The sequence below is a fragment of the Sceloporus occidentalis genome, unplaced genomic scaffold (genome assembly GCF_023333645.1).
Source record: "Sceloporus occidentalis isolate IW3139 unplaced genomic scaffold, rSceOcc1.0.p SCAF_1, whole genome shotgun sequence".
NCBI classification, from domain to species: domain Eukaryota; kingdom Metazoa; phylum Chordata; class Lepidosauria; order Squamata; family Phrynosomatidae; genus Sceloporus; species Sceloporus occidentalis.
In genome coordinates, this window is record NW_028316981.1 from 36,770,184 (window position 1) to 36,785,940 (window position 15,757).

The 15,757-nt window shown below is 41.4% G+C and overlaps 1 protein-coding gene across 5 annotated transcripts in view; it reads left to right on the plus strand.

Moving 5' to 3' along the window:
• Positions 1 to 15,757, plus strand: part of MITF (melanocyte inducing transcription factor) — a 204,435-nt gene that overhangs the window by 60,205 nt on the left and 128,473 nt on the right. The window contains exon 2 of one of the 5 annotated variants that reach the window (XM_089519432.1): positions 11,499 to 11,645. The exons of the other annotated variants lie outside the window; for them this stretch is intronic. Within the exon in view, the coding sequence (XP_089375558.1) occupies positions 11,539 to 11,645 (107 nt within the window). The 5' untranslated portion in view covers positions 11,499 to 11,538. The remainder of the gene's footprint in view (positions 1 to 11,498; positions 11,646 to 15,757) is intronic. 5 annotated transcript variants of the gene reach the window in all.

The window sequence follows — 15,757 nt, forward strand, 5'->3', positions numbered from 1 at the left end:
AGAAACAAAGATATGCAGCCAAACAAGTGGAGGAAAAACATTTTCCAGTCTTTAACTATCTAGAATGAAACTTGAAGCAGAAAGAACTTTACAGTACTAGCCACTCTTTTGGACATTTTACATATGGCAGAAAAATAAACAGGGATAACTATAACATTTTGATTCAAGAGAAAATGAAAGGCAGAAGCAATTGATGCAACAAATAATGGTTGTAGCATATGCTGATGTACTATTTCATTTGCAGAATCAAGACTTCATTATAGTACAATTTATTTTTCTTTTAAATATACATTTTATTTAACAGTCTTCTAAGCTATCTTCCAAAATACAAATGTGCAGAATATAAGAAAATCACATTAAAAGAAGTATCAGTAGTAAGCTATTTTTTTTTAAAAAAAACCATTTCAATATAATTCAGCCACTGAATCATAAGAACTAAAAAAAGTCTTGAACAGAGATATTTAACAAACCACATTGCAATCTAACCACTAGCCTACCCTCTTAAAAGGAGTCAGAAATTTAAAAAAAAGGTTTAAAGGCTTGTCTAAAATAAATAAAAAGGGAGCTACAGTATATACTCGACTATAAGTCGACGTTGTATATATGTCAAGGGCAGGTTTTGGGGCCAAAAGTAGGGATTTTGATATGACCTGAGGATAAGTCGAGGGTAGCCCTTCCTCTCCCTCCACAGCCCCTTTAGACGACACCTGGGCTGAGGAAGAGAAGGGAAGGCAAGTGTTTGATCCCAAGCCTTTCCCAAGTTCTGCTGTCCCCTTGGAAGACACACAGGCTGTGGAAGAGGCTTGGGGGCAAGCCTATTACCATATTGACCCACGTATATGTTGACACAGGTTTTTTGGGTCAATTTTGGGGCATAAATTTATAATTGAGTATATACGATGATCATGTTTCTTGAGGGAGAGTTTCAAAAATAGAGAGCTGCCATCGAAAAGGTCAGTCTCAATGTGCCACTGCCACCCCACCTGATAGATATATAAAAGTGGCCTCTCTGATTTTACTGATATGCAGGTTCATAAAGGTATATGAAGTAACTTGACATACCCTTTAACTGTCCTCATTTAGCAGGGACAATGCTTGTTAATCCTACTTTTCCAACTGCTTTTCAAATGTTTGAATTTCTCTCTTCTCCTCCCATGTATCCCTTTTTGTCTTCAGCTTACTTCCATTGTTACCAATTGAATTCAAAGTCCAAAGTAGTTCAAACTTAATAAACTCTGAGGTGAGGTGGGGGCAGAGGAGAAGGGAGGAAATCTTGCCCTTAGTTCAGGCAAAAGCAAACTGCTGCATCCTCTCCTAGCTTGTTTTTTCTTCCACATGAATAACATTGACCATATTGTCCACGCTCCAATGTTGCTTGGCCACAGGTGTTTAGATTTTCATCTGTGAAATGTTAGAGAATATAATTTGATTCCAAACCGTTTTGGGGTTTTTAGAAATCTGTTAGTCCCCCCCCCCCCCCCGACAATGTAAGTTTATTGAGTGCAGGTTGGGAATACAGAGAAATAGGAATGAAAGCAAGGAGAACAGGGTGAGAGGAGGACAAGCAATACTGCCCTACACTTTTTTTTTTGCCTTTGGCAGATCTCACAGTCTTTCCTTTATCTTCTTGCTTCCAGTTATTTCTCAGGTTACATGAAAGGTCTTCTTCCTATCCTCCTGCTCATCACCAGAGGGAGTGCTCTCGCTGTTTGTAGACCAATTGTTACTACTACTGCTTTGGATTCCTTTGATGTCTGTCAGCTTTTGCAAAGCTTTCTGGAAAAAGCTTTGACATTTATTTTTTGGTTTTTGTCCATGAGGAAATTGATCAGCTTGTCCTTGTAAGGAAAACTTCAGAATGAAAGTGATCCATTGAGTTCCTCCTCTTTTCCACCACATCCTTCCAAAAGTCACACTGGAAGGCTAAAGGATCCTCCAGGAATTGAGAAAAGTATAGCATAGTAACCTATGCTTCAAGAGCAGGGTGCAGATGTCCTAACTGCAGAAGAGAATGAGGCACAGTCATGAAAAATGTAGGACATTAAAAAAAAACCACTAATTATAAATAAAAATTAATGCTTCTTAGTCATGCTCAGACATTTTGAAATTCCTCCTGGACAGAAGGTTGAAATGAAGGACCTGTCCTGGAAAAAGAGGACATCTGGATGTCCTGTTTAAGAGTGGAACCATTGCCTGCTATCCATTCTCCTCTCTCTTGTGGTGTGAGCACAGGTGTTTTTCAAGTTGTGTTAAGACGCTGTTGGATCCCAGCCACTAAACATGCTCTTAAGAAAACCCCAAAACCACAAGGCCCAATGACCTGGAATCTATTTTCACTACGCGTACTATTTCTATAATTTTACAGATCTGGAATGTCTCCCCAATGACATGAGCAATAGTTTTGTTGCATATATATATATATATATATATATATATATAGAGAGAGAGAGAGAGAGAGAGAGAGAGAGAGAGAGAGAGAGAGTGTTATCCGGCATAGAGAAAGAAATAGATTGGAAATATTTTCTCCTGTGAATAAATATAGTATGAGCACAACATTTCTACTGAAATATTTACAGTCTGTGTTTTAAAAAATAAAATTGAGCTGCCTTGGATAGGTAAGGAGAAGCTGTTTAACTGTTTTCCCTGCTGTTAAACCTTATCTTGCCATCACTTTCGCCAGCCATTCTTCCCCAACTGTTTCTTGGGTGCTGGTGCAGAGTGAGACTTAAATGAAGAATCAAGTTGCATTGTCCCTAAATTTTTTTAAAAAAATAAGATGTGGTGAGTCATAAATGACAATAGTTATTTTTTCCTCTAAAGAAAAAAAATGCTATATAGTGGAGAACTGATTGAGGATATCAGATTGCTAGCATGGTTTAAACAAATCCAGCTGAATTGAATTTAGAATCTACAGCCATGGCAAGGGGGGAGGGTCACCTTACTTAATGCAGAATTTTATTTTAGTTTGCAATAAATAAATACTTGGAAATGATCTGCTTAGTAAAAAAAAACCACATTGAAAGAAGAGCGCTAAATAAGGTTTGCTGTTGTGTGCCTTCAAGTTGCTTCTGACTTATGGTGACCTTAAAGCAAATTTATCATGGGGTTTTCTCAGCAAGATTTGTTCAGTGGGGGCTCTCCTCCTCTGCCTGAAAGCATGTGACTTGCCCTGCCCAAGGTTTCATGGCCGAGTGGGGAATTGGACCCTGGTCTCCAGAGGCGCAGTCTTACACTCAAACTACTATGCTATGCTGCCTCTCTAAATAAGTTTATCATAGTAATTTCAAGCTAGACAGTCATCATTGTCCAATAGAGATACTGCAAGCACAGGTGGGAATCATGTTTCATCCCAGTTTCCACACTTCTTCACCATGGTTATGTTAGCCTGGGCTGCTGGAAGTTGCATTACAAAAGTCCAGCCTTGAGGTTACCAACATGTATGTGTACTACCATCTTTAGGTCTTCCAGTTCTAGGAAGGGGTACTGCTAACATGCCCTGGACCAATCTTAATATTCTAGGGCCATACTACACATTTATATAGCCCATTTCAACTGCCATTGCTGAATACTGTGGAACACTGGGATTTACAGTATGGTGAGGTACTAAACCTCTCTGGCTGGGGATTCTAAATATTCCTTCCTAAATTACAAATCACAGTATTCCATGGTGGAATGATAGTACTAGAATTGTGTATGTGAAAAGATCTCTCATAATCAGTCAAGAAGTTGGTGAATGTCACTCAGCAAGTTACGACTGTAGGAAATACAACTCTTTTGCACAGTGGCTATGCTGGTTAGTAGTCTCTATGAGCTATAGAAGTATAGTGTCTAGATCAAGAGAAGCAATAGTGCCACTCTATTCTGCTCTGGTCAGTTGAGAAACTGGCGTGTGTCCAAAGGAGGATGACCAAAATGGTGAAGGGTCTGGAAACTATGTCCTATGAGAAACGACTTAGGGAGCTGGGGATGTTTAGCCTGGAGAAGAGAAGGTTAAGAGGTGATATGATAGCCCTGTTTAAATACTTGAAGGGATGTCATATTGAGGAGGGAACTAGCTTGTTTTCTTCTGCTCCAAAGACTAGGACCTGGAACAATGGATGCAAGCTACAGGAAAAGAGATTCCACCTCAACATTAGGAGGAACTTCCTGACAGTAAGGGCTGTTCGACAGTGGAACAAACTCCCTCAGAGTGTGGTGGCGTCTCCTTCCTTAGAGGTCTTTAAACAGAGACTGGATGGCCATCTGTTGGGGATGCTTTGATTTAGATTTCCTGCATGGCAGAGGGTTGGACTGGATGGCCCTTGCGGTCTCTTCCAACTCCATGATTCTATGATTCTGGTCCAAAATAGTAACATTTTTGAGCCTTTGTTAGTGCATATTTTTTTTAAATGTAAAGTTGGGATGTGACCTATGTCAAAGGGTTACTGTTCGGCTGAATGAGAGAAGCAATGAACTCTGTAAGGCCTTGGTAGTTGAACACAGGATTCTGTAAAATGACACGTCCAGGTTGTTTCAAGAGTTGCCCTTATCGACATCTGAAATGAGGATTTCAAAATAACATTGCTTAATAAAGATTTGAAGAACCATACGTGCAGTAACTGTGGTGCAGAAATTATCCACTGTATGAGATTACTTTTCCAGGATGTGCTGCCCTATCTACATTTTATGCTTTGTATGTAAAAATGCTTTGTCAGGAACACGTAATTCCTTTTTCCAAAGGTTTCCATTAATAATTGCACTGTTACTGGAGATGCCGTGGAAGCTTGCTTCTTTAAAAAATGGGTAGATAATTTTGTTTTTCAAAAGAGGATAAGGTGGTTTTTTGTTTTGTTTTGTTTTGTTTTGGTTAAAAAATTTAGGAAGTCCCCTAGTTTGAAACTCTGTACCATTGCGGGCATTCTATATGGTTACTCAATTGAACTCTGTTTGTATCCAGACTGTAAAGACAAATATAGCTTGCATTGTAATTAAGGGGAAATGTGTCAGTCTCCCAGACAGCTCTTTTAAAGAACCTCACAAATGGAAATGCTACATAATAAAACCCACAACAAATGGAAAACATGCATCAAGAGTTCTTTATTGACCAATATAGTTACAGCATGGATGTGTCAGTAGTCTTGAGGCTCCTAAAGTACTGGGAATTAAGCTGATTTTCAGATTGATAAAGTTTACAAGATCTTTCATCAAGGAGTGTTTTCATTTTCTTTCTTCATTAGTTTATTTGAACCCTTACCCCCATTGCATTCAAGCTGCTTTTTCTGACATCAGATCATATCACTCTTCTGTGAGGGAGCTGACACATGACCAGCTGTTTAGCCACTTTGGATCGCATGCTGGGAGAAAGGAGGGATATAAAATATATAAATAAATGATTACTAGAGCCAAGGCCAGGTGTTTGAGATAATTTTGCTGTTTTGAAGGCTGAGCTGGCAGAGGCAAAAGATCAGAAAGTTACTATGAAAAATAGTTAGTTACAAGTTTAGTTCCAAAAGTACTCAGCTATCAGTATAGTTACATTTCAAAGCACTTTTCAGTTTCGGAAAGTTCAAAGTAACTAGCTACTCTTAGTTGCATTAAAAACTGGAGTGCTACAGACCACTGTCCTGTGATATAAAAGAAGCCATCTTCCTACCCGCCTCAATGTTGCCTTAACATCAAGATAGAGCATTGTGTGAGTCCATGGAATATTCCTCCATTCCTCTATCTAAAAAAGTACTGTATATGTATAAGTCTAGAAATGTAGGTCAAAAAATGACCCCGAAAAACTGAGTCGACTTATCCATGGGTCAATTTAAGTACTGTATTTGAAAAGCAAGTATAATCTGCTTTGCTTCATCCCTTAGATCCTTTACTATATGCCTCTAAGTTTTACCTTCAACATATCCATGGGTCATAGCAAAATCCATAATTCTGGACCCAAAACTTGTCCTTGACTTATACATGAGGTCGACTTATAGCCAAGTATATATGGGGTAATTACAAGTAACTGTATCTAGTTACTTTTAAGCTGTGGGATATGCATAAAATGTCTCTGAGGACCAGTTCAAACATTTGGCCATACTTGGGATGGTTGAATCTATATAACTCTTCCTTTCCAGAAATGATGAGGAAGATTATATGGATGGGGCCATCCTATATTGTGGGGAATCTTGAAATTATTATTATTATTATCATCATTATTATTAACCTTTATTTATAAAGCACTGTAAATTTACACAGTGCTGTACATGCAATCTTTTTAATTAGACGGTTCCCTGCCCTCAGGCTTACAATCTAAAAAGACATGATATAAAAGGAGAAGGGAAAGGTGGTGGGGCTAGTAGGCTCATACATATAAAGTACATAGCAATACAGGAAATGGTTTGATAAAACAGGCATCAAAAGAACATCAAATAGCAAGCGACAGATATGCAATGCCTGGGAACGCTTCTCTGAACAGGATGGTCTTCAACTCTGTTTTGAAGCTGGTTAAAGAAGTGATGGCCCTTGCTCGCGGGGGAAGAAGGTTCCAGGAGTGAGAGGCAGCAAGTGAAAAGGGGTGAATCCGAGATGGGGCAGAGGAAATCCTGGGCTGGGACAGCAGACCTTGACTACCAGAGCGGAGGGCCCTAGTTGGAAGGTGAGGAGAAATAAGGTCTGATAAGTAAGGAGGGGCGAGCCCATGGAGGGCTTTAAACGTCGACAGCAGGAGCTTGTACTGAATACAGAAAGGGAGGGGGAGCCGATGAAGGGATGCCAACACAGGAGAGATGTGGTCAGAGCGGTGGGTGGAAGTGATAATGCGTGCAGCTAAATGCTGGACAGAGATTAAAGGACAGAGGTGAGAAAGAGGAAGCCCAGCCAGGAGGATGTTACAGTAATCAAGTTGTGAGACTACTAGGGCATGGACCAGGATCTTGGCAGTAGAGGCGGAGAGATATGGTTGGATTTTAGCAATATTGTACAAAAAGAATCTACAAGCCTTGGCTGTGGTCTGGATCTGAGGGATACACGACAGAGAAGAATCAAAGATGAAACCAAGACTGCGGGCTTGCTGGACTGGTTGAATAGAAATGTTGTCCACAGAGACAGAAAAGGAGTGTTGAAGGGTGGGCTTAGGAGGAAAGACAAGAAGCTCTGTCTTGGACATGTTGAGCTTCAAACGCCGATGGCGCATCCACAGCGAGACAGCTGTGAGACATGATGAAACTTGCTGTTCAAGCCTTGGAGAAAGGTCAGGGGTGGAAAGATACAACTGGGTGTCATTGGCATACAGTCTGTCCTCGCCTTACGCGGGGGATCCGTTCCAGATCCCTCCACATAAGGCGAATTCTGCCTATGCTCGAGCCCCATTGGAAACAATGGGGCTTGTGTGCGGCGGCGTGGGCGCGCGCGGGGCGCACGTGCCCATTCAATTGAATGGGACGCGCCGCCTGTTCCGCCCCGTGCGTGCGCCGCGGCTTGAGCACATATGCTCAAGGCCACGTATGGCACGCCCGCGTATGGCACGGCCGCACTGTACAGATGGTAGGAAAAACCAAAAGAGCTAATGAGTTTACCTAAGGACAGTGTGTAGAGAGAAAACAGAAGGGGACCCAGAACAGAGCCCTGGGGAACTCTCAACAGATAAGGGAACAGGGGAAGAAGTCTGACCGCCAGCAACCACTGCAAAAGATCTGCTAGACAAATCAGATCTAAACCAGTCGAGAACAGAGTCTGAGAACCCAAGGTCAGAATGTATATTAACTAGAAGAGAGTGATCAACAATGTCAAAGGCTGCAGACAGATCAACAAGGATGACAACAGAGTAAAGGCCATTTGCCTTGGCTAGTAAATGATCGTTTGAGATCTTGGTGAGGGCTGTCTCTGTAGAATAGCCACACACTCCTGGAGAATCCAAACAAACAATCAAACAAACAGATCTTAAGCCATCTGCATTGATCCACATCAACAAAGAATTTATTAGCTGTTTTGATCTGCACCCACAGCAAGTATTTTGTAAAGCTAATGAATTTTGGTTCTTATTCAAAACTAAGGTGTGTTACAGACCGCCTGAAAGCGGCGGTCTGCCGCCGCCTCCATTTTTGCTGCCAGGAAGCCTCAGCTTCCAAACGGGGAGGCTTCCCGGCGGTGGAAAAAGAAGCTGCAAAAAGTGGCTTCTTTTCGCACCGCGCTTGCGACGCACAAGTGCTCAAATGGCGCACGTGTGACATCGCAAGGCAAGGGCGACATGTAGATGCTAAGCGTCCAGCACGTAAAAATGGTGGCGCCCATGTGTATAGGGTGCCGTCATTTTTACGCCCTTGTCACATGCTAGGGGTGAGGCCGGTATGGACGCTAGGTCCTCGGCCAACCCCTAGCACGTGACGAGGGCGGCGCAAAGGCCTGTCTAGAACGGGCCTAAGATATTCACAAATATTATAGATTCCAATAGGAATAGTTCACATCACTATATTCCTGTTGTGAAAATCCATTTTACCTTAAGGTTAGGGCATAAATACTCAGATCCTGTCTGATCTTAGAAGCTAGCCCTTGTTATTACTTGGATTGGAGGCTGCCAACAAATTCCAGGTGCTGCAGGCTATACTTCAGAGGAAAGAATGGGCAAATCACATCTGAGTAGTTCTTGACCAAGAAGCCCTGTGTAATTCATGGGGTTACCATAAGTCAACAGGAGACTTGAAGGCACACACATTGTGAGGATTAATGCTAAACTGAGAGGGAACAGCAAAGCTTGAGAGGAGTGGCAGAGATGATGCTACCATTAATGATAATGACTTATCACATTGCAAAAGGAAGAGAAGAGGCAGTGAGATAGCAGCAGCTTTCTGCTTACCTTTCTGTACAGCGTTGTAGTACTTCTGTTCTCCCTCCTGCTAAATGGATTTTTCCACCAGGACCAAAAGCTTGCGTTTATGATTATCTCAAATGGAAACAGAATGGATGTGGTTCAAGGGCATGTGGAGATGTAAACAGAAAGCTGCTTCTATCTCGCTGCCTCATTTTACTTTTGTAAAGCTTTTAGGTCCTAGCATCTCCAACTCTGTAAACTCTAATTGATATTTAGGAGATGCTGGTTTTTGTGAAGAGTTGATAGGAAAGATCTATTCTCTGTGTGGAATGTCTTCATACCCTTGCATTTTTGACATGATGCTTTTATTGGGGAAAATAAATCTTTAAATAGCCACACATACTAGGTTCCCATGCATCTCAGGGTAGGCCTACACTTGCCAGAATACTCTGGACTGCCCCGGAATATTCTAGTCCCACATCCCCCCAAAAGTCACCCCTTACCTGCTCTCTTTTGTTGTGTGCTTTCAGCTCTCACAGTCAATGATGGGTGGTTGCCTTCGCATGCAGCCCCATTAATGCTGAGGTCAGAGCAAGACACTCAGCCATGCTATTGATGCTAAGCACCTAGTTCTGGCCTCAGGGTGACTTGTGCCCACAGTGGCAGCACTGAACAGTTCTCAGGGATCATGAGTGGATAAGCAGATGCTGCCCTCACTGCAAAGAGAATCAAAAACCCACGGCAAAAGGTGAGTTATTTAGATGGAGGTTAGGAAGAGGAAGAATCAAATCAGAGGTGGTTGTCATGAAGATAGCAATAGCAAGTACATTTCTGTGGCACTTATCAGTGCACTTATCAGTGTCCCCAACAACCTGGGTACTCATTTAATGACCTACAGAAAGATGGAAGGCTGAGTGTACCTTTGAGCTCTGCCTGGAATTGAACTCACAACCTTGTGGTTGTGAATGGCTGCAGTATCGGCATTTAACTACTGTGCCACCAGGGCTCCATGTAAACAGAACACAGCGACCCTGGGGGAAATTTGAGGTAAATCAGCCACATAGACAAGATCTTAGAAAAGTTCTGTACTTGTGCTTATAAAACACAGAGATAGTGTAGTCCTTAGAATACCCATGAATATAGTTTCCTGAACAAGAAATGTCTGGCTTTGCCATTCTGACGTCTTTGATAACAAGTGCATCCAAAACATTCAGTATCGGTTTTATGTGCTCCCTAGCATGAATGAAACTCTTTTCCTAGTAATCCCCTTTTTTGACTTCCAAAAAGGGTGAGACTAATTTTGGAAGACAGTTTCCTAAAACATTTGCTAGGCTTGTTTCCACAATGTTTTGAAATGTCACTTAGAATTTGATTATTTACACTTCAAAATACTGTGATGCCTCTTTGTAACAGTTCCTGTCCATGGAAAAGTCCATGAACTAAACAAGCAGAAACTTGTGGGTGCTTATGAATTACAGTTGTGTGCTAGATTTTTCATGGAACACTTTACAAATGGCAGAATTTTCTGAAACTATCACTGGCTTCTGGAAAGGAATGACCTGACCCAAAAATGTGGTTTAAATTTATTAAAATCCTTTCATAACCTGTTTTACAGATTATCTGTCTTGAATATATTTCAAGTATCTGTTCAATTTTACACACTTGAAATAGAGAATGCTGTTAAGATTCTTCATGTTTAGGCTTGGAAGTCTCTTGTTGGGCTCTGTTAAATGTAGAGCCTGGAAAAGGTACCTTTTTGGATAACAATCCACAGTGGCTATACTCGCTGGGGGAAACTGGGAGTTGTGATTTAAAAAAATAACTGTCCTATTCTTTGAATATCTCTCCTTTGAACTTCACTGGATGATCACATATTCTAGTATTGTATCAATTGAATAATAATTTCTCTTCACTTTAACTGCTGTGGTTCTATCCCATGGAATTCTGGGATGTGTGGTTTAGGGAGGAGTGTTTAGAATTCTCAGCCAGAGAGTTCTAGTGCCTCCCCAAGCTACAAATCCCATGATTCTATAGGATATGCCCATGACAGCTACACTGTAATAACAGTGCAATAATTCTGTAGTTTGAGTGGGTCCCTGGGGTTCAATCTTATTCATAATCTTCCAAGATAAACATTAGGCATAATTTTGTATGTATGTGCCTGCTCATTTATACCAGCCACATGAATTTCATAGCGTTTATTTAGGCAAAGTATACTCAAAGGTGGTTTTACCAGTTCCTTCCTCTGAAATATAGCCTACAGCACCTGGTATTCATTGTCAGTCTCCCATCACAGTACTAACCAGAGCTAATCCTTCTTAGCTTCCAAAGTCAGACAGGATCTGGTGCCTTTAGAGTATTTAAGCCAAGGAGTAGCTGTTAGGAGATAGAATCATAGGGCTGGAAGAGACCTCAAGGGCCATCAAGTCCAAACCCCTGCCATACAGGAATGCACAGTCAAAGCACACCTGAAAGAAGGCCACCCAGCCTCTGTTTAAAAACCTCCAAAGAAGGAGATTCCACAACACTCCAAAGGAGTGTTATCCACTGTCGAACAGCCCTTACTGTCAGGAAATTTCTCCTAATGTTTAGGTGGAATTTCTTTTCCTATAGCTTGCATCCATTGTTCCATGTCCTAGTCGCTGGAGCAGTAGAAACCAAGCTTGCTCCACCATCAACATGACATCCCTTCAAATATTTAAGCACCTCTTAACCTTCTCTTCTCCAGGTTAAACATGCCCAGCTCCCTAAGTCTCTCCTTATAGGGCATGGTTTCCAGATCCTTCACCATTTTGGTCACCCTCCTCTGGACACTCTCCAGCTTGTCAACATCCTTTTTGAACTGTGGTGCCCAGAACTGGACCCAGTATTCCAGGTGAGGCCTGACCGAAGTAGAATAGAGTGGTTCTATTACTTCCAGCAATCTAGATATATTGAGAAACTTTAATGTGGGCATACCTTTCTGCCCATTCAACATAATGTCATAAATGAGGCCTGTGCTAGAATTCAGAAGCCTTGGAAAGAATGGCAGGCTCTGCATGCTTAGTAACAGGTAGTGTCTTGAATGATGATGTTACGGGGAAAGTGCAAGTGTTGTTTTTGCCTCAACTTGTGTGGTCACATTACTTGAGACCTTAGAAATGAGGTGCTTGTATTTAAATACAATGTTGAAAAAGAGGAAGACTGAATCATAGATGGATAGGCTCAAATTGAGGAAGCCATGGCTCTGAACGTGCAAGACCTGCACAGGGCGGTTGAAGATAGGAGGACCTGGAGACCCTTCACAGGATCACCATAAGTTGAAACCAACTTGATGGTAGTTAACAACAACAACAACAACAAGTGTTTTGCATTTATATGATTTGCTCTTTGCTCATTTATCAGGCACCGAGCAAAATCTTCCCCTTCAAGCCTTCCAAAAACAGATCTTTATCTTGTGTTGTCCTGAAATGACTTCTGGATAGTTCTTCTGTGGACTTCAATTGAAATGTAATTCAGCGCACATTTTAAAGGATGCATTGATGAATGAATGAAACTCTGATCTTTTTGTGTGCTTTAAAATGCCAAAGGATAAGTGTTGATAGCAGGAGTGAAGTCAAGTCAGAATAAACATAAGGTTTATTGTGCTAAGAGTGCAAGCTACTAAAATGTAGAGATCAAAATGTGTATTGATGCACCATTTGACATTAACTGCGGTGAAGGCTGTTGATGCCTTTCTTCAATGGTCGGGCTCATTGGTTATGTTGCATTGTGGTTGGGTATGGTTATCTTGGAAGCTAAGAGGAGATGAGCCCTGGTTAGTACTTGGATGGTAAAAAAACCCAATAAATACCAGGTGCTGTAGGCTATATCTCAGAGGAAAGAATTGGTAAAACCACCCCTTAATATTGCGTGCCTTAGAAAACTGTGTGAAATTGGTTGACTGGCTGAACCCAAAGGGTGCTCAACAATGGCTCCTTTTCATCCTGGAGAGAAGTGACCAGTGGGGTCCCACAGGGCTCTGTCCTGGGGCCAATGTTATTCAATATTTTTATCAATGACTTAGATGACAGAATTGGGGGCATACTCATTAAATTTGCAGATGACACCAAATAAGGAGGAATAACTAATACTCCAGAGGACAGGATCAAAATTCAAAATGACCTGAATAGACTAGAAATCTGGGCCAAAGCTAACAAAATGAAATTGAACATGGAGAAATGTAAGGTGCTGCACTTAGGACGGAAAGATCAAATGCACAGATATAGGATGGGGGACACCTGGCTGAACGAGACTCCATGTGAAAGGGATCTAGGAGTCCAAGTAGACCACAAGTTGAACATGAGTCAACAATGTGATGCAGCAGCTAAAAAGGCCAATGTGGGCTTAGGCTGCATCAATAAAAGAATAGTGTCTCAAGAGAAGTAATAGTGCCACTCTATTCTGCTTTGGTCAGGCCCCACCTGGAATATTGTGTCCAGTTCTGGGCACCACAATTCAAAAAGGACATTGAGAAGCTGGAGCATGTCCAAAGGAGGGCAGCTAAAATGGTGAAGGGTCTGGAAACCATGCCCTATGAGGAACACCTTAGTGAGCTGGGTATGTTTAGTCTGGAGAAGAGAAGGTTAAGAGGTGATATGATAGCCCTGTTTAAATATTTGAAGGGATGTCATATTGAGGAGGGAACAAGCTTATTTTCTGCTGCTCCAGATACTAGGACCCGGAACAATGGATGCAAGCTACAGGAAAAGAGATTCCACCTCAACATTAGGAAGAACTTCCTGACAGTAAGGGCTGTTTGACAGTGGAACAAATTCCCTAGGAGTGTAGTGGAATCTCCTTCCTTAGAGGTCTTTATACAGAGGCTGGATGGCCAACTGTCAGGGATGTTTTGATTGAGAGTTCTTGCATTGCTGGGGGTTGGACTGGATGGCCCTTGTGGTCTCTTCCAACTCTATGATTCTATCAAATTCATGGAGTTGCCATGAATGCACGTATGCACACACATGTACACAGAGCTATTTTTGTGCTGCTTCAAAGTGGATGGATTATTTTGTGGCAGCCAACTAAAATGGATTATTTTTTCATTCTTTTCCTTCAATTGACCTGAGAGTTTTCCAAATTTTGTGAAATTATTAACAACACACCCTTGTACAGAAATAAGTATCCCTTGCAGTCCTGGGCCCAAAAGGCATACATGCATAGGGCAGGGTGGCAGGGCTAAGGGGGAGTGAGGAAGAGAGCATGATGACCGAAGCAACCCCAGTCGTAAACTGACAAGATGTGTAATAAAAATGGAAACCAGTATGTTTTCATTTTTATTAATTGATGTGATTGCAGCAAGAACAGAGCTTGTGTGTTAAAGTCCAGAGTCACCTTTAGACAAACCTCTCATGGTAGTGGGTCTGAGACTACCTTTCTACAAATCCCAGATACTATGTGCATCATTTCCACCAGTGAGTAGTTAGGAAAGACATTGTAGCAATGCTTGGGGGACTATTGGCCAGTACCTTGCCCTGCCATATTCTTCCCAAAGCAAGTTTCTAGGTGGATCCTAAAATGCTTTCTGAGCTGCTTCTGAGTCCCTTGTACATGTCTTTATGCAAGCTTTTTTAAAATTAATTCTTGGCTTCCTAATAAGATACTAAATTTCATGGTGCTTTCACGGAATGTAGTGCACATGATCATTACAACTTCTGTTTTGCAATAAAGATGGTGTCCCTCTCTGGAATGTTCTTGGACAGAGGTGCAAATTGAGTGGCCTCCCAGACCCCGTTGGATTGAGATTCCCAGCATTTATTGCCACAGTCTCTCCTGTCCAGGACTACTGGGAGTTACGTTTGGGCAGCATCTAGAGGGCTGCATGATTCCCACCCCTGTTTTAGGGCAACAGTGTTAAAATGTGACTGGTTCTACAGCTATGGAATGAAAACTGTATATTGTGAATATTAGTACATTTTCTTCTGGCAATCAGGACTCATTTCCCTTTTCAGAAAACTACATTATTTCATGCTTCTGAGATGAAAGTTTGAACACCTAGATATTTTCAACTCTGTCCAGTGTTGTTGTGTTTTCTTCTATTAGAGGCATTTTTATTTTAAAAAGGTCTTATTTTGTGAAAAGCCCAGAAGCTGCGGTCATTCAGAGTTTGAATGAGATGATGAAGTAATTCATACTGCAAAGGGGAAGTAGGGTATTTCCAAAAGTTATGTCAAAAGATATACAGTAGATCCATAAGCTTATTCTTTTTGAAAGGGAAACTGAAATAGGCTGACTATCTTCTACTCTGCCTACCTTGACCCTGGTGAGAGTGGTTTCCAAATGCTTGGCTCTTTGGGAAAGGACCATATGGGAGGGAGGCCCCTCTCATTTTATGTCCTGAATCCTAGGATCTGTCAATAGAAGCAGCAGGACCCCATTGACCAGTGGTAGAGTCAGGCCTGATCCTACTTTCAGGCAAGGATCCTGGTCCCCATTCATACAGCCCAAGCCATTTTGCAACACTAGCATGAGCTTTCACAGAGGAAGTTCCATGTGTTCCATGTATTCCATGATGATGAATTGCGGCTTATTTTCCCTCTCTCCTTCTGCTATTCATAATTTATGGTTACTCATATGTCTCAATCCCAGGATTGCTTACCAAATATTTTTAAAAACAACAAAATAAATTATCTATATATTTTTTAAAGAAAACGAAAGAGTGCAAAAAATTAAAATAATAATAAAAATAGAACTATCTATTGGTAAGAAAATTTGTAGAGTCCTTCATCACCCTAATTTGTTTCTTTTTTTTTGGGGGGGGGAGCATCTATTGGAACTCTGCATTATTTGACTGGGATGCATTGATTAATAGGGATGGTGTCACAGCTGATTCTGGACATTATTTCTGTTGGGGATGTCTCACTCGGAGCTGTCATAGCACAATGATTCCATTTTAACTGCCATGGCAACAACTTGTGGAATCCTGGGATTTGTAGTTGAATTCTCAGCCAGAGAGCTCTAGTGCCT